The 22,397-nt window shown below is 49.6% G+C and overlaps 1 protein-coding gene across 4 annotated transcripts in view; it reads right to left on the reverse strand.

The window, feature by feature from the left end:
• Positions 1–22,397, reverse strand: part of COL4A2 (collagen type IV alpha 2 chain) — a 177,084-nt gene that overhangs the window by 27,945 nt on the left and 126,742 nt on the right. For all 4 annotated transcript variants that reach the window (XM_082675330.1, XM_082675327.1, XM_082675328.1 and 1 more), the window contains 14 exons: positions 21,779–21,874; positions 20,043–20,078; positions 19,414–19,464; positions 18,239–18,283; positions 16,049–16,102; positions 15,067–15,133; positions 10,932–11,042; positions 10,305–10,454; positions 6,628–6,720; positions 5,291–5,454; positions 2,345–2,417; positions 2,152–2,258; positions 947–1,148; positions 481–540 (listed from right to left, as the gene is read on the reverse strand). In XM_082675330.1, coding sequence (XP_082531456.1) covers positions 481–540; positions 947–1,148; positions 2,152–2,258; positions 2,345–2,417; positions 5,291–5,454; positions 6,628–6,720; positions 10,305–10,454; positions 10,932–11,042; positions 15,067–15,133; positions 16,049–16,102; positions 18,239–18,283; positions 19,414–19,464; positions 20,043–20,078; positions 21,779–21,874 — 1,309 coding nt within the window. The remainder of the gene's footprint in view (positions 1–480; positions 541–946; positions 1,149–2,151; positions 2,259–2,344; positions 2,418–5,290; positions 5,455–6,627; positions 6,721–10,304; positions 10,455–10,931; positions 11,043–15,066; positions 15,134–16,048; positions 16,103–18,238; positions 18,284–19,413; positions 19,465–20,042; positions 20,079–21,778; positions 21,875–22,397) is intronic.

Below are 22,397 nucleotides of genomic sequence, written 5' to 3' on the forward strand. Positions count from 1 at the left end.
GCAGCCGGGTCAACTTCTGGACCGTCCCCTCCCCTCTGCCCTCCCCTGAGCTCGCATCATCTGGGCATCCTCTCCTTATCCGTCGGCCCTGTTCCTTCTAGCATCCATTCATCACTGGACCAAATTCTTCTCCCATCTGGACTCACTCCTCACCCTGCATAATGAGCTAATAATTCAGCTGCCCTTTACACACACAGAGACATATATTTTAGGCGTGAAAGGACTTATCTGTTGAGTTCTTACCAATACTGTAAACAGATGCTTTGTACTGCAGGGACAACTTGGTGACACGAGGTCATCACACTTGCCCTTCCCTGGGCTCTAAGCTGAGGCAGACGGAGCGCAGCTCCAAGTCCACAAGGGTTTCTATTTCTGAGGGCAGCTCTGTGCCCACGGCAGGGATCACGCCAGTTCTAGCATATATTCTACAAACTGAGAGTTTTCAAGAATTCTAAAGCTGCCCGACGGTCATGACGGTACCTGGCTGGATGGTCTCCTGTCCGTCTGCTCCGATGGGCCTTTTCACACCCGTATCACAATCTAGGGGTGAGACAGTGACAGAGTGAGGCAATTTTGCAATAACGGAAAGTGCCTGGCTTTTCCGTGTGTGCGTGTGTGTGTGCGTGTGCGTGTGCGTGCGCGGTGGGAAGGCTGGGACGGGCAGGGCATCAGAGGCCCATTTCTGGACTTCTGTGCTGAGCCTCTGTAACTCCAGCACTAGAGGGAGAGGCCCCACATTCCAGCTGGCGAGAGGAAGCTGCAGTGGGTTCAGAAAACCCCGTGGCCGGGTGTCGCTCGTGTGTGATGAGAACTGATGGTGTGACACCATCTCACGTGACTCGCCCCCGGGGAATTCGCACACTGCCTAAGAACAGCGGGTGTAGCAGCACAGTGTCTCATGACTTTGAAAGACGCAAGCCTGGACACCCCCCCCCCCCCACCGTACCTATTTGTCCTGGAGCACCGGGGGTGCCGGGAGGCCCGGGGAAGCCTGGAGGTCCAGGTAATCCAGCATCGCCGGGGAAGCCACGCTCGCCTTTGGGGCCTGGCAGCCCCAATCCTGGGGGGCCCCTTTCTCCTGGAATGCCCTTAGTACCGGGGGGTCCTGGGTGGCCTGCGTCCCCTGAGGGGCCTTTGATGCCATCACCCTGTGAGAAATTTGGTTCATCTCTTACAATACACGTAAACCTCAAAGACAGCCATCTTCCCAGCTACTTTTCCCCGTTCCCTGAATTCTGCGCTCTGGATACAGAGGTGAGTAGGAACTGACAGTCGTGGTCTCACCAAGCCACAGAAGTAAAGGACAGACTTTCTAACAACCATGGACAACACCCTCGAAGACAGTTCTGGAAGGCATAGGAATCTGAGCATTCTTCTCTTTCCAAGCTACCAGCGCCCTGCTTGGACCTTCGTTCTCCGGGGGAATTCTCCAAGAGAACGGTTAGGCACAGATTTGGCGAAATGGGGGCAGGAACACGTTATTTCATTGTTAGGATTCAGCGTTTGTGACCCATCTCCTAGTCAGAAGGGACAACGCAGTGGTGAAGGGAAGGAAGTCTTTGGTTTGGACAAGAAAGTGCATCAGAAATAAGGAGAGACGATGGGACCAGGAGAGCAGGAAGCTGGGAGGCACCGGGCACAGCCGTGTCCTATTCATGGAACTCCTCAGAGCAGGGTGAGGGCAGGGAGGGAGGAGAAGGGGTCTAGTCTCCACGGCCAACCGCCCTTCCCCGTCTGACCCCCGCCTTTCCCCGCAGAAAGGAGGCTGGGGCTCTGCACCTTATCGCACACAGCCTCTTTCAATGCCGGTGTGTGTCTGCTGCAAAAATGCAGCTGTGTATTTTACAGGTGACCCTAGAAGAAGCGTTCCACCTTCCATCTAGGAATATTCGACCTGGGGGGCTCTCGTTCTACGTGATGGCAAGAGGAATATTTATTTCCTCTTTTTCTCTTAAATGCTCACTCAGGGCTTGGCTTCCAGCCTCACTCACTGTTTCCTAAAAAATATGATTGCTGCCCACGAAAAGAGAACAGGTTGCACTGGGAGGATTTCCTGCTGTGTCAGCACCTCTGATGCTCACATGTTTAAGCATGTGACTGATGGGGATGAGGGCAGAGCCGCCACCCCTCCGCCCTGCCAGCGGTACTCACGGGAGAGCCTGGGAGGCCTGGGAATCCATCCAGCCCATCACGGCCTGGGATGCCGCTGTCTCCTTTCAGTCCAGGCACACCTGGGACACCTGGCTGGCCCCGCTCACCTGGGGGAGGAGTGCCACGTGAGTTGCTCACCCAGGGCAGCCACAGAAGGGTGCATGGTCTAAGATTTGCTGGCCACAAGACTGACCTTTGGTGGTGATGGTTCGAGAATCTCCCTTCATTCCTTTGGGCCCGGGAGGGCCAACACCACCAGGGGCTCCCTGTAGAAACAAACACAAGGTTTCTTCCTCCTTCACACTGTTAAGGGCAGCCGAGAAGACAATGATTTTCGTTTATACAACCTGAGGGCCCTTACCTGTCATCAAGCCCAGAGCCACACATCTCTGTCCCTGGCCACCAATCACAGATGGCCATGGGGCACCTGAACGTGGCCAGCGGGACTGAGACACTGAATGTTTACTTTTAAATAGTTAAAACTTAAGGGAAGTAGCCACACATGGCTGGACGGTGAAAACAAGAACCTTGCTACTCAAAGTGTGGTCCCCAGATGGGTAGCACCAGCCTCCCTGGGGGCTTGCCAGGAATGCAGACGCTCAGGCCCACCCGGGGCAACCGAACCGCAATGTGCAGTCAACAAAGTCCCAGGGATTCGTAAACGCATTAGCTTTGGAGAAGCTAAGGCTGCTAACCCTTAACCGCCATTTTGTTGAATCCGGGCAAATAATGTGCCTCCAAGTACGAAGGATGGACATTTGTGATCATACTGAGAACAGCAAGAGTATCTAATCGACAGCTTGTCTTCCTAACTGAAATCAAGGTTGGAAAAAAATCATACTTCACAGACAAGTCATTGCAGGAACACTCACGTTTTAAGGTGTAAAATCTAGTTTAGGTCTTTCGATGAGCAGAAACGAGCAGATGAACGTTTCAGGAGGCATTTTAATGTGCGCGATATGCCAGTTTGGGGCAACTCTCAGTTACTGGTATTTGCAAGAATACGGGAACTTTTAGTGTTGGTTTAATTAAATGGAATGTTTCAAGTGATTATAAGTTCTTTTCTCCTAAAAAATTCCACAGATACTTGATTTATTGATTTCGTTCTTTGCAGAAAAGGGTGACATTCTCTCAGTAACTAGAACAGCATCTCACACACAGGCAGTGCTCAACCAGGAGGTGCTGGGCCGATGGATGGATGCATGTATGCATGCTAATCGACCCCCATACTTCAAGCACTCTGCCAGGTTCTATTAGTACAGGTATTAAACCACCAAAAACTGTCTCAGGCATTCCTGCTGCAGATGCATAAACATATAATTAAATGCAAGATAAACACGGTACCTGAGATGTTTGAACGCAAGTGCTGTGGGTGTGCACGCGATACAGCTGGGGAGAGCACATGCTCCTGGAAGACTTTAGAGATTCCGTGTGCACGAAATGGGATCCATTTGACTTCTCAGAAATATTCCATCATTTTATAAATAACTGAAGGTCTTACCAGCTCTGCCATTATTCAGTTTGGATTCTCACTACGTACACTTTTTCTGAATACCTGAGCCACTTCTACATGCTCAGCCATGATTTGGAGATGGTGTCATTTTTCAAGTAGGAGGAAATGTAGCATCTATTATGTTCAGTTGGATAAAACTATTTTTCTGAGAAGTCCCAGAGAATGGAGAGGTGCTGTGGACCTCATTTTCACCTGCAAAGCTCCCGCGACACGAAGCAGTTATGAGTCATGAGCCTCTGCACCGACAGCTCTGAGTGGCTGCAACTCCCCTGCATCTGGACATGAAGCCAGATTGTTCTAACCGTCCCTGGCCAAGTGTCCTGAGCAAACTTTCCTCTATTGCTGAATATATAAAATGATAGACTTTTCATTTTATAAATCTCTTGCAGCTCTCTTTTTAAGTAAAAATAAATAAAAAATATAGTTTCTTTGCCTTCATCTGAAATTTGCTTTGAGAGCCTTGGTCAGTTAAAACCTGCCACGATGAAAGATCTACTCAAGATGATCTTTTCCTCAGGTGTGAAGTAAAGCCCACTTAGCTGGAATCCAGAAGATGTCATACATTCATCCAAACTAAATTCACGATATACTTGGAAGTCTCACTTTTTATCAAGTTAAGGGAGCCTTTATTGAAATGCTAAATCGTCCTATACTAAATCTGAAGGGGTGAATACACAGAAAGGGGTGTGTAGCTTTGCATCCAAAATGCCAGAAGGGTTGCTTTTTTTGAGATATAATTCACACGCTATAAGATTAACCATTTTAAAGCATACAATTCAGTGTTTGTTTTTTTTTTGTATTTTCACGAGGTTCTGCAACCATCACTATTACCTAAATCCAGACCATTTTCATCACCCCAGAAAGAAACAGTCACTCGCATTTCCCCCCCACCCCCAGCCCTTGGCAACCACCAAGCTACTTGGTCTCAAGATGCCTCTTCTGGACACTTCATACAAATAGCATCGTATGGCGTCTGTTCCTTTGTGTATTGTGTCACTTAGCATAACGTTTCTGAGGGCACCGCACGGCAGCACGTGTCAGCACTGCATCCCCTGACGGCTGAATAACGTCCCATCGGGTGGGTACGCTACGTTTCATTGATCCATTGATGGGCATTTGGGTTTCTTCTACTTTCCGGCTGGTGTCGTGAATGCTGCTGTGAGCTTAATGCTCAAGTTTTGGTGTGGACACGTGTTTCCAGTGCTCCTGGGTCTGTACTGGGAGGGGACTTTCTGGGTCACACGACACCTCTATGTTTGACTTTTTAAAACTTTGTTGGCTGCGCTGTATGGCTTGTGAGATTTTAGTTCCTCAACTAGGGATTGAACCCGGGCCCTAGGCAGTGAGAGCACAGAGTCCTAACCAGCGGACTGCCAGGGAATTCCCTATGTTTGACTTTTTTGAGGAAGCATCACTTTTCCACAGTGCCTGCCCCATTTCACATTCCCACCAGGAAAAGCTTTAAAGCTCCTCTTGGAATACGTGGCTTTTCTGAATGTCACACTGGGTGCGTAAGTGTTGCTGGTCTAAAGCTGTATTAATTCAATAAATAAAAGCCGGAAATGGGGAAATGGGGCCGGGCGTCAAGGTCGTCTTATCGGCTTCGTGGTACAACTGGTCTCTCACCTTGAATCCTGGGAACCCGGGGATGCCGTGCTGGCCGGGGTCTCCCGGGCTGCCTTTCCTCCCTGGTTCCCCATTGGTGCCGGGAAAGCCCTTGGGTCCTGGTGGCCCCGGAAGACCCCCAATGAACTGGTCACCCTCTGCACACTGACAGTCGCCGGCATCGCCTGCAACGTGGGTGGTGAGAGAGGGACTTGTTATTTGCTCGTGAAGCACGTGTACGACCCTCCTGTTGGCTCTGCAGGGGACAGGAGGGCAAGGGGGTGAGGGCTTGGCTGGGGGCGTGGCCACCGCAGGACACGCCTACTCTGGTCCTCACTCCCTCATTCTTAGACAAGGAGCGTGAGATGCAGATACGTAAAGAACAGGACGTTGACGGAGGTGTGGGCGGAGTTGGGACTCAGCGACAGGAGTTCTGAGAAGCCACCGCAGGGGCCTCGGGGGGAGGGCAGGAAGGTCCAGGGTGAAGGGGAGCCGGAGAGAGGGCGGCCTGGCAGCAGCTGCGGGCTTGGAGCCCAAGGTCCTGGTGCGGAGGGAAGAAATACGTGCCCTCCCTTTTTCTGTCTTGCTGGCTGGACCCAGGGAGCGTGGGGGCAGGGGAGGGCCGAGCTGGAGGCTGGTGATCGGCTTGGCTCCCAGGGCGCAAAGGGGGACACGTGATGGCCCGGGCGTGCCGAGCTGCCCAGCTCATCCACGACGCCGGACCCCTGCACCGCCCACAGCTCCACGCGTGCCGCAGAGGTCCGGCGGTTAAAACCCGGGATGCCCAGGGATGGGCGAGCCGAACAGGCCCCCCCGAGGTCCCCACAGGCGGCCCTTGCCTGGAGAGGTGGGGTCCCCCAGGCGAAGCAGGGAGAGGAAAGCAAACACAGCTCGTTCCCACCAGCGTCCGCCCCACCTGGGCAGGTCACGTCTCTCCTGCTTTGCCACCGCCTTGCTGCTGACGCATCCCTAACTCGGGGAGTCGGGTTAGGACCAAACCAGATGACGACCCTACAGCCCTCTGCAAACACTTGTGACATTTTCTTGGAGCCGAGGGCTCGGATGAGTCATCTGAATTCAGTCTAAGAAGCCACCGCACATCTTTTCTGTCCCATGTTGGGCCCCGTGTTGCCTGAAAGTTCAGTGATGAACGTGGCAGACAGAACAGAGACGGGAGAGCCAGCTGAGAGCTGGGTGTGCGGAAAACGAGGAGACGCCGCCCCCCAGTGTGAGGGCCCTGGCAGGGAGGGGGCTGGGGGGAAGCAGGGGCTCATCCTCTTCTTGGAACCAGTGAAGGGTGAGCTGGACTCAGGAGGGCCAAGCAGCGCCCCGCCCCCTGCTCTTCCCGGACTCCTCACCTTTCCATCCTTTCTGTCCGCGAGCCCCGGGGAAACCAGAAGGTCCAGGGTAGCCCACCCTGCCCTCTGCTCCTTTAAGGCCGAAAAGGAAACCTGAGGAGAAAACCCACAGGACGGCACGTTAGCACAGCCCAGGACCCCGTATGCCCCCACCCCGTATGCCCCCACCCCGTGTGGGAAGGGTTACAGCCGAGTCTCCCAACAGAAAATGGCCTCCATTCCAATTCCATCCCAACTACTCGCGGAAAGACACGGAGCCTTTATTTTTTGTGGCCATTGCTTCCGGGATTGGAAACACATGTGAACGCCTGTGATTTTAGTTTTTCCATTAAAGTCTAGAAATAGAAATCTTTACTTTTCAGAAACACTGAGTCCAAAGAAGACTTCAGGTTTTTTTAACCACGTGTTTTACTTCGACTTGGGTCCTAAGACTACTGCAACTTCTGGTTCCCAGAATGACAGAAAACCCAAACAGTAAAAGATGTTAAAATGAACCGGCTTCCCCAGTTCTGTCCTCTCCTCTGGAACACGCGAGCACCTGTGCACGCCCCTGCCCCCAGACCCCACCATCTTTCCTCTTTCACTCCTTTGGGTGCACACACGTAACCATGTAGATAACTTGTGATTCTCCCACCCCCATCACTAGGATCACGGTACTTCAGGCATCCTTCCACCATGTGCAGGGCTCTGATAATTCCAAGCAGGGACATCCGGGTGAGGGTGTAAGAAACAGACTCTAAAAGCCCACAAAACGCTCCGTGTCCCACTTGAGCAGAGCGCCATCTCGTGGTGGGAACTGGGCTGCACATTCCTGGGAAGCACCACTGCTGGGTATTGACTCCCACGGCTCTGGCCCGAGCTCCGGGGTATGTGGAGATGGGTTGAGGCCCAGGAGGGGAACATGCTGGGTGGGGAGCTGGGGAGGGGAGACCCAGAGTTCGGTTTGGGGCATGCAAATTTGGAGATGCCCGTGAGACACACAGTGGTGATGAGGTGTCCAGTTAACAGTTGGGATGAGTTTGCAGCTCAGCATACCGAACTGGGCTAGGGACACAGGGAGAGCTGGCACCTAACTGGTGTTCAAATTCCTGTGAATGCAGGAGCGTGCTAGATAGAGAGACACAGACAGGAGCTCCATTGCACATGGGATGGTGGAGGGGGAAGAAGGAAGACCTAGCAAAGGAGCCGCAAAAAGAAGGGGAGAGATGACAAGGCGCGGGGGGGGGGGGGGGGGGAGCTGGAGAAGAGAGTGTGTGTGTGGGGTGCTGGCTGCCCCCTGTACCGCTGGGAGGCTGCTGACAGAGCAAATGGTGCCCAGGATGTGGCTGCATAGGTCACTGGTGACCAGGTCACCAGCATGTCAGCCTAGCGGTGGACTGAGGGCTTTATGCTATGTTTCCATGGTCTCCTGATATGTTAGGAGAAGCTAGTATTACAGGTAGTTATTTAATCACAGATACTCCAGGGATGTTGGCTTTTAAAATCTGAGACGAAGACATTGTGGGTATGCTTCACAGCGTTTGCAAATCCAGACAGAAAAGGCAGTTTTGGGCCATCTTAAGGTTCCATCCTCCCTCCTTCCTACACTGCTTTTTTCTTCATCTGGTAAATTCATAATTTCAAGCAAGTCCTAAAGAATAGCACTGTGCCAGGGAACTCTTCCTAATGCACTGTGGTAACCTAAATGGGAGGGCAGTCCAAAAGGGAGGGGATATCTGTATGCGTACAGCTGCTTCATTTTGTTGTGCAGTGGAGGCTGACACAACACTATAAAGCAACCATAGTCCAATAAAAATTAATTAAAAAAAATAAAGGGATCTCCTGATGAAAAAAAAAAAACAAAAAAAGAATAGCAGTGCACCTCTGTGATGTTTCCAACATGATTTTCCTGAGGAGGTCGGTGGCCGTAATAAACCTGGCAGTAGTTTGACTTATTCTAGAGCCCCGGCAGTCGACTCAGTTACCTGAGCTGAACTGGACGTAAGCAAAACGTTTAGCTCAGAAAGAAAACTGGCTTCACGGTTTGATTTTGCTGGAGCGGAAAAAGAGTAAAAATTCTGGTTTCCATCAGTAGCAACACATAAAACGGAGTGAAATGCAGTTAACGAGAAAAGAATCCAACGGTTTCATTCCAGGGGAAGCGCTGAAGAACTCTTTGGGACTCAAGGTCATTGATGTTAAACTGTGACTCTACACAAACATATTTAAAAGGCCGTTAAGGTTGGCTACTTTTTGTACAAGAGATTGCTTTTAAAAAAGTGATTTGGGAGCAATGTGTCTCATAAGGTAAAATAAACATTTCAAGGAGAACTGAAGTTGATAAAATGTATCAGACACCATTCCATCTGTTTTATAAATTCTCCCTTCAGTTAACCACATGGACCGGAAATTAGTTAATTTGTTTACAGATGACTTACATTGGTAAATCATAGATTTACTAAGCAAGACTTACAAAGCCAGATGGTATGTGTTTGTGTCTATCAAAATGGAATTTAGTTACAGGAATGATGGCAAGGTTAGCCTTCAATCACAGTCTTTTGAAGAGGCTGTATTTTTATGCTTTTATTTTTAACACATCATGTTCTGTTGCCAAAAAAGGAAAACTCAACAGATACCATTTACTCAGGATATGTAATGTTCACAGAAACTTAGCCATCATCACAGATGCCGCAGTAATAAATATTACTGCCAGGATAATAAAAAAGATTAGTGATAACAGTGCTCAAAGTATTTGGCAAATTCCAGGGAAATATCTGCACCCCGAATTTTTCAAAAGAATGTGAGAATCTGCTTTTTGCAGTTGAAGGAAAATTGGGAACGTAGAGCCTTAGTAGCTTAAAATTTAACGCAGAAGACGACAGAGAAGTGACTGCTGAATTTTTAGTGGAAGGAGCACGTACTGATGTGCTTCTCATGCCTCCAACAGTTTTCCTTCTAAAGAGACAGCAATAAGAAGCTGGCTTCTGAAAGCAAGGAAAGCCTGGGAGATCTACCTTTCACTGAACTCACACACTATCCATTAGCACATGTGAAGAGAGGAATCTGTCAGAGATGAGCGGGGGTGATGTCAGGAATTAAAAGTCAAATATTTTGAAAAGAAGATGCTGAATTGTGTCCATGTCGCAGAGACAGAAATAGTGACCTCTTTTTTAGTTCGATTTTACGATGTTCAAAGCATAACCCTGAAGCTGGAAGCTGAGAGAATAACTGTTTTGGAGGGCAAGCCTCCTTGGAGCTCAGCTGAAAGATGAGCCACGGTTGCATCAGAACCTGGAAACTCAGTTTTGTGCCCGACGGCATGAGGGTCCAGACGCCGTGCCTGTCCAGTCTGTAGACTCTCAGCGTCTTCCGTCTGGGCCCCGCCAAGGGCTGCCACGTCCCGTTACAGGTGGTGCAGCCACTCCTGGTGCGAAGCATCGTCACCTGTTTAGCTGTAGCTCTGGCTCCTCGGGGGCCCAGGTCACCAAGGCTGCCTATCGCGTTGGTTAACCCAGGGGAGAGGCTGTTTGTCAGGGTGGGCCTCTCCTGCCTGCACCCCAGAGCGCCCGCCACACTCTCTCACTGCCCACTGCCTAGTTCACGGAATTATTTACAAGAAAATCCCAAGTGAAAATCCAACCGGGGCCAGGCTTTGTCTGGACACTGGCACGACCTCTCTTGAGTTTCCCTCCACTTACCGTCTGGGCCAGGTGGTCCCGGGAACCCTGGGGGACCTCGGAGCCCTGGCCTTCCGTCAGCTCCCGGCGGGCCGGGGTACAGGGCGGGGATGCCCTGCTCTCCTGTGAAGCCTTTGGGTCCCATCTCGCCTGGTAAGCCTCTCTTCTCATCTGAAAATCCAACAGCAATCACAGCAGCGTGAGACCTCTGAGATTCATTGCTGCGCCAGCGTTCCCGCCCCGGGAGGCCCCCAGCTGGGCCAGTGGTTTACAGTCCCGTCAGTGACTTAAAGGGCAACGCCGCTGGTATATTTCATCACTATCTTTCCACTTGAAGAAGCCCCTCTCCTGGCCCCCAGACGACGGACCGAGAGTTGTTATAACACTGGACGACGCCCGTGCTCTTCCTGGCCAAGTGACAGAATCACGTGAGGTATCGTCAGCACACCTCCGACCTAGTGAGGGAGTCACTGTCACGGGTGCGTGGTTCTGTGACGACATCCCAACACGTATTCGAGATGCATTAGAGCTGCTGGGCCAGCCTATGAGACAGAGCGCTGACTGGGGGGCCGTGCAGCCAGCGAGGGGCGGGGGTTTGTGTGAGACCCGCGGGGACGTCTCAGTTTCGATGCCGCGGAAGCACATTACCTTCATCTCCGATGGATGTACCAGGCAGGCCTGGCAAGCCGAGGTCTCCAGGCTCCCCCCGGGCTCCTGGGTCCCCGGGGGCTCCATGGAATCCTGGGTCCCCTCTGGCACCTGGAACCGAGACAGCAAGACTGTTATCCAGGACTCAAGGCAGATGTTCACTTTTTCGTTGAACATATATTTACTGATATTCTGTCCATCGCACGAGGCCGGCGGTGTCTAAATGTTTCATCTATGGTGGCCCCTGCTTTCAAGGAGCTCATTTTCAACCAAAGAGGACTGATAAAAGATCCGTATAAATGTTATAAAACAAGAGAGGAACAGAACGCCAAAGAGATACAGAGAGGTTTCAAAGGAGGGGAGGATCATTTGGGGGGAAACCTGACATGGAGGGACCACAGAGAATGAGAATAATAGAAGTTGACAGTATTTTTTTTTTTTTTTTTTTTTTTTGTTGACAGTAGTTTTGAGCTCTTGAACGTGCAGACTCAGCGTTACACACTTGGCTGACATTTGATTCCCGTAACAGCGCGTGTACAGATGGTATTACAGCCCCAATGTCACAGAGGGGCGAGGCTTCATGAGAAGGTAAGCTGACAGCTGATGGAGACAGATGACAGGGGAGAGGAGGGCAGAGGACGGTCAGGGGAAGGACGTCCACAGAGGACATCAGCCCTAGTGAAGCACGTGAGCACGGAGCAGGACACCTGGCGGGGGGGGCGGGGTACGGGTGAAGAGGGTCGTGGAAAATCAGGTTGCATAACAGCTGAGTCAGTGGGAATGAAGAACGAATGAGACAGTTTGGAGCCTCCTGCACCAGGCACCACGGGGGGAGCTGGGGGGCGACAGGGGCCAGCTCTCTCTGAACCCCTCTTCCCCTGAGCCCCAGCTCTTGCCCGGATCAGCTTATCACTGCTGTTTGCTGGATGAATGGTAGACGTGAAGATTCTTACAGACCTTTTCCCTAAATAAACAAATGCCAAGGGGCTTTGCTATGCTCCCTGGCTGTGTAAATAGCAACGCTTTACTGCAGAGCGTGCTTTTCTGGTCTACAATTGGGAAAGTGGAGGGAGTATGATGTTTCATGGTACAGCGATTAGTAATTGTTAGGAGAGATCACATCACTATGTGATCTTTAATGTTTTAATCTTAAGAGAAAGTCCTTAAGATAAGAAGGGATTCGCTGGGCCTCATGCTAGACGTGTTTTTAAGGGGTGGGACATGTGAGTCTGCGTCCCTGTGCTGGGCTCGGCTGCCTGCAGAGGGGACGGAGGGCTGGGCTCTGAACAGGGGTGGCCGGGGTCTGAGTCCTGCTCCTTTGCTTGCTACGTACATGATCTGGGGCGAGTTACCCAACTTCTCCGTGCCTCAATTTCTCCATCAGTACAGGGCGGCCCATGCCAGCCCCCATCTCAAAGGGTCTTCACAAGGAGTAAATCAATGGACCGGTGCAAATTAGAACAACTTGCTTCATTGCCTGGCGTGTGCTCAGTAAGCACCACACAAATGTTAGCCATTACCATGACAATAAAAAGAGACCAAATAAAATTGAAAACCACAGATCTTCTCAAGTGTTTGGGAAAAGAGCAAGGTCACTTTTTAGTTACACTTTGCAATCATTTTTTTCAACGCAAAGCTCTTCGACTCCTTTGCGTTTTGACAAAGCTCCCACAGTGCTGCCTGGTGAGAGGTACGTGTATTTTCCTCTCTTCCATGACAGAATCTGCTCGTGAGTCAACCTCTCACTCCAAGGAGCCCTGGAGCTTGGTCAGCCTTCCAGCTCACCTAAGACGCAGGAACTCCGCTGTAAGAGGCAAGGAGGCTGGCTGCTGACTTTCTCACCCTGCACTTGGGGAAAAGGAAATTTGACCACCCACTGTCCCGGTGTGGCTTCCAGGAATGCAGGGTGGTGAGGGGAGCTGAATGCATTCTGGGCTCTCAGTCAGGGAGCTTTCTGATGAGTGCAAAGGAGACGAGACATCACCAATGTTAATTTTAAAAACTGTGTTCCCAGTATCACCTCACACATGTCAGAATGGCCATCATCAAAAAGTCTACAAATAACAAATGTGGGCAAAGATGTGGAGAAAAGGGAACCCTCCTACATTGTTGGTGGGAATGTAAACTGATGCAACCACTATGGAGAACAGCATGGCGGTTTCTCAAAAAACTAAAAATAGAAATACCATATGACCTAGCAATTCCACTCCTGGGTATATATTCAAAAAAAACAAAGCACACTAATTCAAAAAGACACGTGTACCCCAGTGTTCACTGTGGCGCTATTTACAATAGTCAAGGTACGGAAGCAACCCAAGTGCCCATCAACAGATGTAAGGATAAAGAAGATGTGGTACATATATACAATGGAACACTACTCAGCCGTAAAAAGAATGAAATAATGCCATTTGCAGCAACATGGCTGGACTTGGAGGGCATTATGCTATGTGAAATAAGTCAGACCGAGAAAGACAAATACTGTATGATATCACTTATACATGGAATCTAAAATATACGACCGACTAGTGAATATAACAAAAAAGAAGCAGAGACACAGATCTAGAGAACAAACCAGTGGTTACTAGTGGGGCGAGGGAAGGGAGGAGGGGCCATATAGGGATAGGGGGACAAAAGGGTTATTGAGGGAGTATATGAAATCATGTGTGTGAAACTTTTGAAAATTGTAAAGCATTATAGAATTTAAAGACCCTTTCATTCAAGAAAAAAAATGAATTTTAAAAAAGTGGGTTGCAAAATAAAAAAAAATTAAGTTCCCAACGTCTCAAAGACATGATTTCCATTTCACCAAAATCACCAACAGTAAGTCAACCTCATGTCGGGCCCCTGGGGTTTCCAGCTTGGCAGACGTGCTGGGCTCCCCAGAGAAGGACGGGAAGCTGGCTCCACAGTGGTGTGGGCTCCCAGGTTTGAGTTTATTTGAAATACACTCATCGATGGTTTGATGTCACCCTGGAGAGAGACCTCTAGTGGACCCCACCTGGCCTGTCCTTGTCCTCGCTCTGTCTATAGTTTCCCCATCGTTGGATGAAGACATGCAAAGGTATTAAACCAGCAGATGGTTCACACCTAAGCAGGAAGGTTAGTCCCTGACCCCTGGACATAGATAATAGGGTGAGACAGATGACCTACTGGGTACAGGAAGGAAACATTTGAGCATCTTCATTTAAAAAAATCTCACCCTTTAAAATCCCTATCTGATGTACATGTTTTAGCAATGCAGTATTCAGTCATTCAGGTAAACATTTACTGAGCAACTACCATGTGCCTGGACTGTTCCAGAACTGAGGATACAGTAGTAACCACACAGGCTAAAATCTCTGACCTCAGGGAACATCCTGTATCATGGATAAATTATCCATAAATAAATATTCATCCTATTACTTGGAGGGGTGCTGAAAACACTTTTTTTTAAACCTAGAAGGACGCACATTCAAAAAGGTTCACAGACCATTGCTCTAAGCGCAGAACTAGAATTATATTTTAATAGATCGTGCCGATGGGAGGCTGAGCTAAACTAACAAGGACAGCACAAGCCACAACACGTGCAGAATCCCTCACTGACACTCAGGGGTCAACTGTGACCATGGGATCATTTTCCTGTACGAGCTCAGGTGCAAATGCCTGGAGGTTTAGTTCTTTGAAGTTTAAAAGGCTGTGACTGTTTCCAAACTATGGACTGTGATCAATCCCAGGCTCCGGATCGGTGAGCGGGGGGTGTAAGCATCTTGGCGCGTTTGGACCAGAAACCAGCGAAGTGGCTGGGACGGTGCCCATGGAGGCCTGGCAGGCACGAGGGCTGGGTTTCTATAGCGATGCTGCAGGTGGCAGAACCAGAACCTGCACAAGGTATGTGGAAATGAAAGCCTTTCCCAGCGGAGGAAAGTGGTGAGCACTCTCTCAGCCAGAGGCAAACTGGGGGTCTCTCCGGGACACCCCGCTTAAGCCACGAGGGAGGGAGGGTCCACAAGACTGAGACCCCCAACGTTTAAGGGCTAAACATTAACGCGTAAACACTTTTCTTTTTTTGCTTTGTTTTGTTTTGCTCAGAAAATCTCACAATGTCATGGCTCTGTGTCCACAACAGACGAGAAAGCAGGACAAGTGGCATACAGACCTTTGTCCAGGGAAGGATGTGGGGAGTAGGCTGGTGGGCCGGGGGGGCCTGGTTCACCCATTTCTCCCTGGAGAGAGAAAAGAGGAAAACAAAAGAACGTTGAGGCTGGCCTTTTGGAGTTTTGGACACTATACCTGTTTCCAAAGAACAGAACTGAAAGCAACCATGAGCCCAGCGGAGGCTGTTCTGAGTCACAGAACCATGGACGGTGTCCGGGCTCCACGTCCACGATGCTGCGCTGATAAGTCCGGGCATCCCAGCCACCAGCTGGACACACCAGGAGAGAACAGGTGGGCCGGTGCCCACCTCACTCTGAGACCCTTGTCAAACTCTGGAAGTGGCCAGGTGACTGCCTTCCTCAGGGCAGACTCCTCTGTGTTGATGACTGCACCTGAGCTGCCCATGGGGCTGAGCTGGGGTGGTGTGACGGCACCTGATCCAATACCGTCTGGACGGTGAGACCTAAAATTCCATGAGCTGCCTTGACGTCCGTGAGCCTCATGGGGCCCGGAAGGCCTGACTGTGAGTCCCCTCCATCCTCACCAGCTTTGGCCCACCTGGTGGTAGATGCCCCCCAACCCAGCTAGTTCCCCCACCAGCTGGAGCAGCTGCACCCCCCGGTCCTCAACCTCCCTGCCCGCCCATGGGATTATTCAAACAAGTCAGTCGTGTCCCCCGCGGGAACCAGTTGTTACTACGGTGCCTGCGTCTCTCAGCCCCCTGGTTCACTCTGCTCCGGGTGCAGGTCCCCACTGCCACCTCCACGTGGCCCCATGTGGCACGCAGCATCCTGAGGCCGAGACACAGGTGACTCATAGGTGAACGTCCACCTCCTCTCTCAGTGCCAGGCGTCGTGTGATCAGTTACATGATACGGGACGGAGGAGGCCTCCTTCTCCAACAGGGTGTTTAGGAGGTGATCAGAGCACCACCCAAGGGAAATAAGGGGAAGTCATCCCAATTCAAATGAAAACTGAGCCCACCTTGGGTCCTGGGTATCCATCAGGGCCTTGGTAACCATCCGGTCCTCTGCTTCCCTGCAGGAAAGATGTTTAGTGCTCTATAATCATTTAATTTAATTACATAATTAAATTAATAATTTAAATATATTAAATTAATACTTTAATCAATACTTTAATTAATACAATAATTATATAATAATAGAATTTAAAGGTGTAACCACAATCCATTGTGTCTAATAAAATCAACAATAGTCTGTTAAGATCACCTACTACCCACGTTGTGTTCAATTCCCCCCGATTTTAACCTCAAACATGTCTTTTTAAAGTTGCTTTGTCTCAATCAGGATTCCAAAAAAGGCAAAATCTGACATTTGGTTGATATGTCTCTTAATGTGCCTGTAATTCATAACGGTTTTCTCTTCCTTTCTACTTTGGAACCTTTTGTCGCTGCTGTTGAGGAAACTGGGTCATTTGTACTGTGAACGCCACGTGGTCGATTTGGTCCACTCCATCCTTGTGGAGTTGTGCAACGTGCTCCTTTATCCCCCAGATTTTCTCTAAACTAGTTGTTAGATCTTGGGCCTCCTTAGTCTCAGGTTCATCTTTTTTGAACAAGATTTATTCCTGGCGGGTCCCGAGTCCTTCCCACTGAGTCACACGTGCCAACTGCCCCCACTGTTGTGATTTCACGATTGACCAGTGGGGTCGGGCGTTGGCCACCTGATCCATCTATTAAAACCTTCTCCCAAGACGGGTTTTGAACAATTTTAGTTAACACCAACTGGAATCCTTAAACCTTTTCATTTAGAAGTTTTTGCTCTTCACTTAAAAAAAATATCTAATGCTAATAATGACCGCATTCTAATTCTCTTGAATATGGATTGAGAGACAAAGTTTACCCTTATGAGCCACATCGTTATCTGGATAGATATGAAAAGCTTTTAAAAAATCTAGAAATTTATTCCCTCTTGCTAAAGAATATATACAGTAAGCCCCCCCCCCCACCAAATTCGGAATGCCAATGGGATAAAGTATGTACGTCATCTGATTATTTTACTGCATAGTTTGAAATCCAGGAGCACGTATGCTGAAAGTTACATTATTTAGAATGAACTAAGATTAATTTGGTGCTTTCGCGTTGGGCCTCTGGTTTAGATGGACTTCCTTTCATCCTAGGTGGAGCTGAAGATTCGAAAGTGAAGGCAAATTTCTCTGATAGTAAAAGTGACCTCCTGCTTAGAGGCCATCCCACGAGACAGTCTGGGAGCCCTGACGGAGCTTGGAGTGAATGCAGAGTCGGTGAGCAGGCATCCCGACTGAGCCGTGTCCAGTGCGACATAACCGCCCCGTTCAAACAACGCTACCTGTGCTGACGTGGGACAGCCCCCGAGAAGCGTTGGGTGAAAAACATGAACGGAGGACAGCGGAACGGGATGAAATGTTCATTTTTCCTGGTTAAGTTACATGCATGTAAAAATACACGCCCCGCCTGTGCGAGCCCTGATCTGAACACCCACCCCACGTGCACGGGGGTCGCCTCTGGGGAGCGTGCTGGGGGTCTGCGGTGGGCAGGGCTGGCCCGCGCACTCTCTGCCTGAGTTAGTGAAGACAGCAAATTGTGACAATAAAGAAATCATTACTTAAAAAAACTCGATTCCTATGTTTTCCCGCACATCTGAGCATTCAGACAATTTCTAAGCCTGATGCAAATTTATAAGACATTGCTCAGCTACCATTTTCTTCCTACAAAAATGGCCAAAAATCTGTCCATAGAACACAGGATAAAAACAACTTGGGTCACCACGGAAGGTAAGCGAAGGGCCAAAATGTGAGAGATCAATACATAAAAAATGTGGGCGGACCTGTGGCCGCCGTGTTGGCAACCTTCCTACAGGACACACTGGTGGTGACACCGAGGAGGGGGCAGGCTGGAAACCACGGGAGCCGTGGCCGGTGCGGGCCGGGCGACGGGAGGCTCGGAGGGAGAGGACCCCAGGGCTGGCTTTTGCCAAACGAGAGAAAACGTAAATGAGCTCACTTACGCTTTGAGAATGATCTGGGAGGAAGCATTATTTCTGCTACTGTAAACGTGGGCAAGTTTTAAATGTTTTCTCTGGGGACATTTTCTTCTGGGATGCCCCAGTCTTTGTATGTGACCTTTGCGAGGTGCTTCAGGCCTGGAGCAGATTGCATTTCATGTCTCAAACTTACCTTCTGTCCCGGTGAACCTTTCTCACCATCGAAGCCAGGGGCACCCTGGGTTGAACAGAAAACAGAAGTGGTAACAGCTCAGAATATGCAGTGACATTTCCCGGAGGGCACAGTTATGGCGCCCGCCGTGGACTAAAGTAAAATACTTTGCTAAGCCAGTATCAAAACCATCTGAAGCCTCCTTTTCTTTCCTAGAGGAGACGGGTCATTTTAGGGACACTTTCATGGAACGCATCCTGTCCACCACTTAAAGAAATTTGGAGAAATCCATCAACGGTACAGTAAAAACAGTAAAGCCGGAAAGAGGCCTGCGCTCCACTGCTCTCAGGAGCCTTTGTTCTTACTTTTGGAGATTGTAACACATGTCCTCTGAGTAGCTGTGGCCCCCAAGTGGTCACCACAAGGCCACTTTCTCTCTTCCTGGCTCTGCCACGTTTCCAGCTCACCTGGGGCTGGGTGTGGCCAGCTGACTGAGCTCTGGCCGATGGAGGGACGTCTGCTCGCGGGCCCAGGAGCGACAGGTGGCCGAGCTTCCTCGGGAGAAGACACCCCACTCCCACCCCTTCCACCCCACCAGGGACATTTCTGTTGGACTCTTAGGGCCACAAGAAGTCAACTTCTTTGTTGGAACCAGCCGACATTTTTGTTACCACTGAGCAATTCAGCCTAATACGAGAAGAAATGTGTTTGAGTTCTGCTCCTGCCCCCGGCCCAGGCGGAGGTGCACAGTATTAAAAACCGCAGTTAGTGGGTGACGATGGTGTGTCAGTCAATGCGGACTCATGATCGTAGCCGACAGATCACGGAGGGGCAGGACGCTGACAGCAGGGGAAGCTTTGTGTCGGAGAGCAAAAGGATGTGCATGGAAAGTCTCTGTACTTTCGGGTCAACTTTGCTGTGGTCCTAAGCATACGGGATTAAGAGGTAGGAACTACTGTGTATAAAATAAGCTATAAGGATACATTGTACAACACAGGGAAACTAGCCAATATCTTATAATAACTCGAAGTGGAGTGGAACCTTTGAAAATTGTGCATCACTATACTGTAGATCTATAACATATGACATTGTATCAGTACATCAACTACACTTCAATAAAAAATTAAAGAAAAAGAAAGTCTTTTAAAAAACCAGACAATACAAAGCAAACGGCTGGCGTAGAAGGCATGGTTTACCCGCACTCCTGAAAAGCCCATGATTCCTTCTTCTCCCTTCATGGAAATGCCCTAGGAGAGAACAGAGAGACCTGAGGGCGCCCACACTTCACGCTCTGCCTGCTCAGGGGTCCATTCTTAGTGCCCCGACACTGGCCGTCCTGCCCCTGTGTGTCGACTCCAGCTCCGCACACGGTGGAGCCCTAGGATGTCTGCAGTCGGCCTGGATGGCCATCAACCCAGGATGTCACCTGTCATCGTCACCTAGTAAGTGACAACCGGAGGACTGGGCATACGGGGCAGGCATGACCCAGATCAGGGAGGGCAGGGCGATGACACGGCTGGACCCCAGCAGGGAAGCCACCACCAAACCCACCCAGCCCCTCCATGGGGCTTCTTCTTTTAAAGGGTTTAGATTCATTTAAAGGTTAAAGTGTTGATTAGCTGGTGTTGACTGGGGAATGAAGACATTCTGAAACTGTTTTCTGGAAAACAGCATAAAAAATGATCATACTTTCTTGCTGTAGACAAATGGATTGGAAACCAGAAGTTGCAGGTTGTTACAACCCAGACACAGTCTATCATTATGATGGGAACACCGAGAATTTGGGAACCACCAGTGAGAAGAAGCATCTTTATTCCTGACTTACTTTTCTTCCTGGTTCCCCCTCACTTCCTTTTTCACCCTGTGACGAATATGAAAGACAAGAAATGCTCATTAATTCGAGAACAGTAGTATTTAAAATTGATCAGGATTTATGATATGAGGTGAAAAGTATTTTATAAAACTGTAAATAATGAATATAAATGAATTGTAACAAATGACCCCTAACTTTTGCAGCTTTTCAACATTCAAGGGGAAAAACGTGCTATTTCTCCTGGATTTTCACAACACAGATGAAATTGTGTGTTATTTTTGGTATGACTGCAAGGCTGTCTCTCTTCTGCCCATGACTTGCCTTTAGTGGCCTCAGTGGCAGGGGGTGCACGCCCAGGGGACAGCTCCTAATCATAACATTCATTTGAGTGAAAGATTATTAGGCGGGTCCTCTGACGACAAGGCTCATTGGGAATGTGTTGAAACCCTGAGCGAGAGAAGCTTTGGAAAGCAATGTCAGCTTTACGTGATGTAGTTTTCCCATTTCTCTTAGCCTAAAATGGGGAAAGAAATGTAGTGACCAGTTGGGTCCTTTCCCCCATCAGTCCTAGGCCAGTACCCAGGATTCCTGCAGGTCAAGACTGCCCCCTGCAGGCTGGCTGGGCCCAGCCCCAGAACCTACCCCCTCTTGGCTGTGGAAAATGAAGGAAATCTGATTCAGACGCTTGAGCATCTCAGCATGGATCAAATCTGCTCTGGCCTCACTCCATCCTGGGCTCCTGTCCTGAAACTGGACAGAGGCTCTACCTTGCTGATGGTCAGGTCACCCCCAGGAGCCAAAGTCCCTCCTGGATCCACCCTGATGGCTCTGTGGAGGCCCCCCTCCTGCCTGGTTGTCCAGGGACATCCTGCTCTGAACTCAACTGGTCCTTAACCGCCCCGTCTGGCCACACATCAGCCACCTCCAGGCCACTTTCGTCAACGGTCACGTCGCTCATAACAGCAGCAGCTGCCCAGACTGATTTCAACCATGGCCGGGGTCCAGCCTGCACTCTCCTACCCGTGACTCAGCACCCACGCCCCACCTTGACAGATACTTGAGGGACAGGAATCACGTTCTACATTTGGGATCTTCACTTTGGTTCCCGTGACCTGTTATGGTGCGTCTCCCCCGGGTCTCCGCTCTGCAGCCCTATGAGGTCAGTGTTCTACCAGGTCAGTGCTTCTGTCTTTACCAGGCACAAGGGAACCTGAAGGCTTAGGAAGGGTAAGTGGTCTGTCTGAGTGAGTGAGTGGTAGAGAAGGGTGTTGATTTTTATTTAGACTCCAAGAGTATGCTTTTAATCAAACAAAACATGAACAGAAATTATGAGTCAGAAAACCGACTTTGATCCAAAAAGCCCACGGTGATGCTCCACGTCGGCAAAACCTACCTAAAAGTAGGTTTTATTTTGCCGAATACAACATTTGTTCAGCTCGCTCCATATCCTGGCATTGAGTTGCGCTCCGACCACTAACTATGTCTATACTAGAGACTTAGGACAGACCTGAGATTTTTAAATGGATTCTCGTGTTGTTTCAAATTCATCCTTATTATTTACAGTGATGCACTGATACACTTGTGTGACTGTGATCAGTGCTTTCATGCATAGTTTGCCAATTTGGCAGTGAGGGCTTTTCCACTTTGAACGTGACTGTTTGAATAAGAGCAAAGAAAGTTACCTTTTTTTCTCCTCCTGTTTTTCGTTCAACTGGGAAAATACATCAAGTTTGCTGAAGTCCCTTTACCTTATACTGCTCTGGGAGGATCACGTCATTTTTGGGCCTCTCGACGTAACTGTTGTCTGGTGGAATCCCACCGGGTCCCTGCTGTCCCATGTCGCCCTGTGAATGGTTTAGCAAAGCAGCTGTCTTTACATTGAAAAGACACAACCAAGGTTGAATAAAAGCACAATCCCACCGCAAACTGCTGTTTTTATCTTTGCGTATTACTTACCACATGTACACCAATTTTATAGTGTTATAATCATAAGATAAAAATCATATATAGAATAAAATCATTGTAAGGTAAAATTATTTGATTGCTACTTGCATGAAGAATCACTTAGAGGGGACTTCCCTGGTGGCGCAGTGGTTAAGAATCCACCTGCCGATGCAGGGGACACGGGTTCAAGCCCTGGTCCGGGAAGATCCCACACGCCGCGGAGCAACTAAGCCCGTGCGCCACAACTACTGAGCCTGCGCTCTAGAGCCTGCGAGCCACAACTACTGAAGCCCGCATGCCTAGAGCCCGTACACTGCAACAAGAGAAGCCACCGCAATGAGAAACCCACGCACCGCAACAAAGAGTAGCCCCCGCTCGCTGAGACTAGAGAAAGCCCGTGCACAGCAACGAAGACCCAACGCA

Source organism: Grampus griseus, assembly GCF_964374135.1.
Source record: "Grampus griseus genome assembly, chromosome: 18".
NCBI lineage: Eukaryota > Metazoa > Chordata > Mammalia > Artiodactyla > Delphinidae > Grampus > Grampus griseus.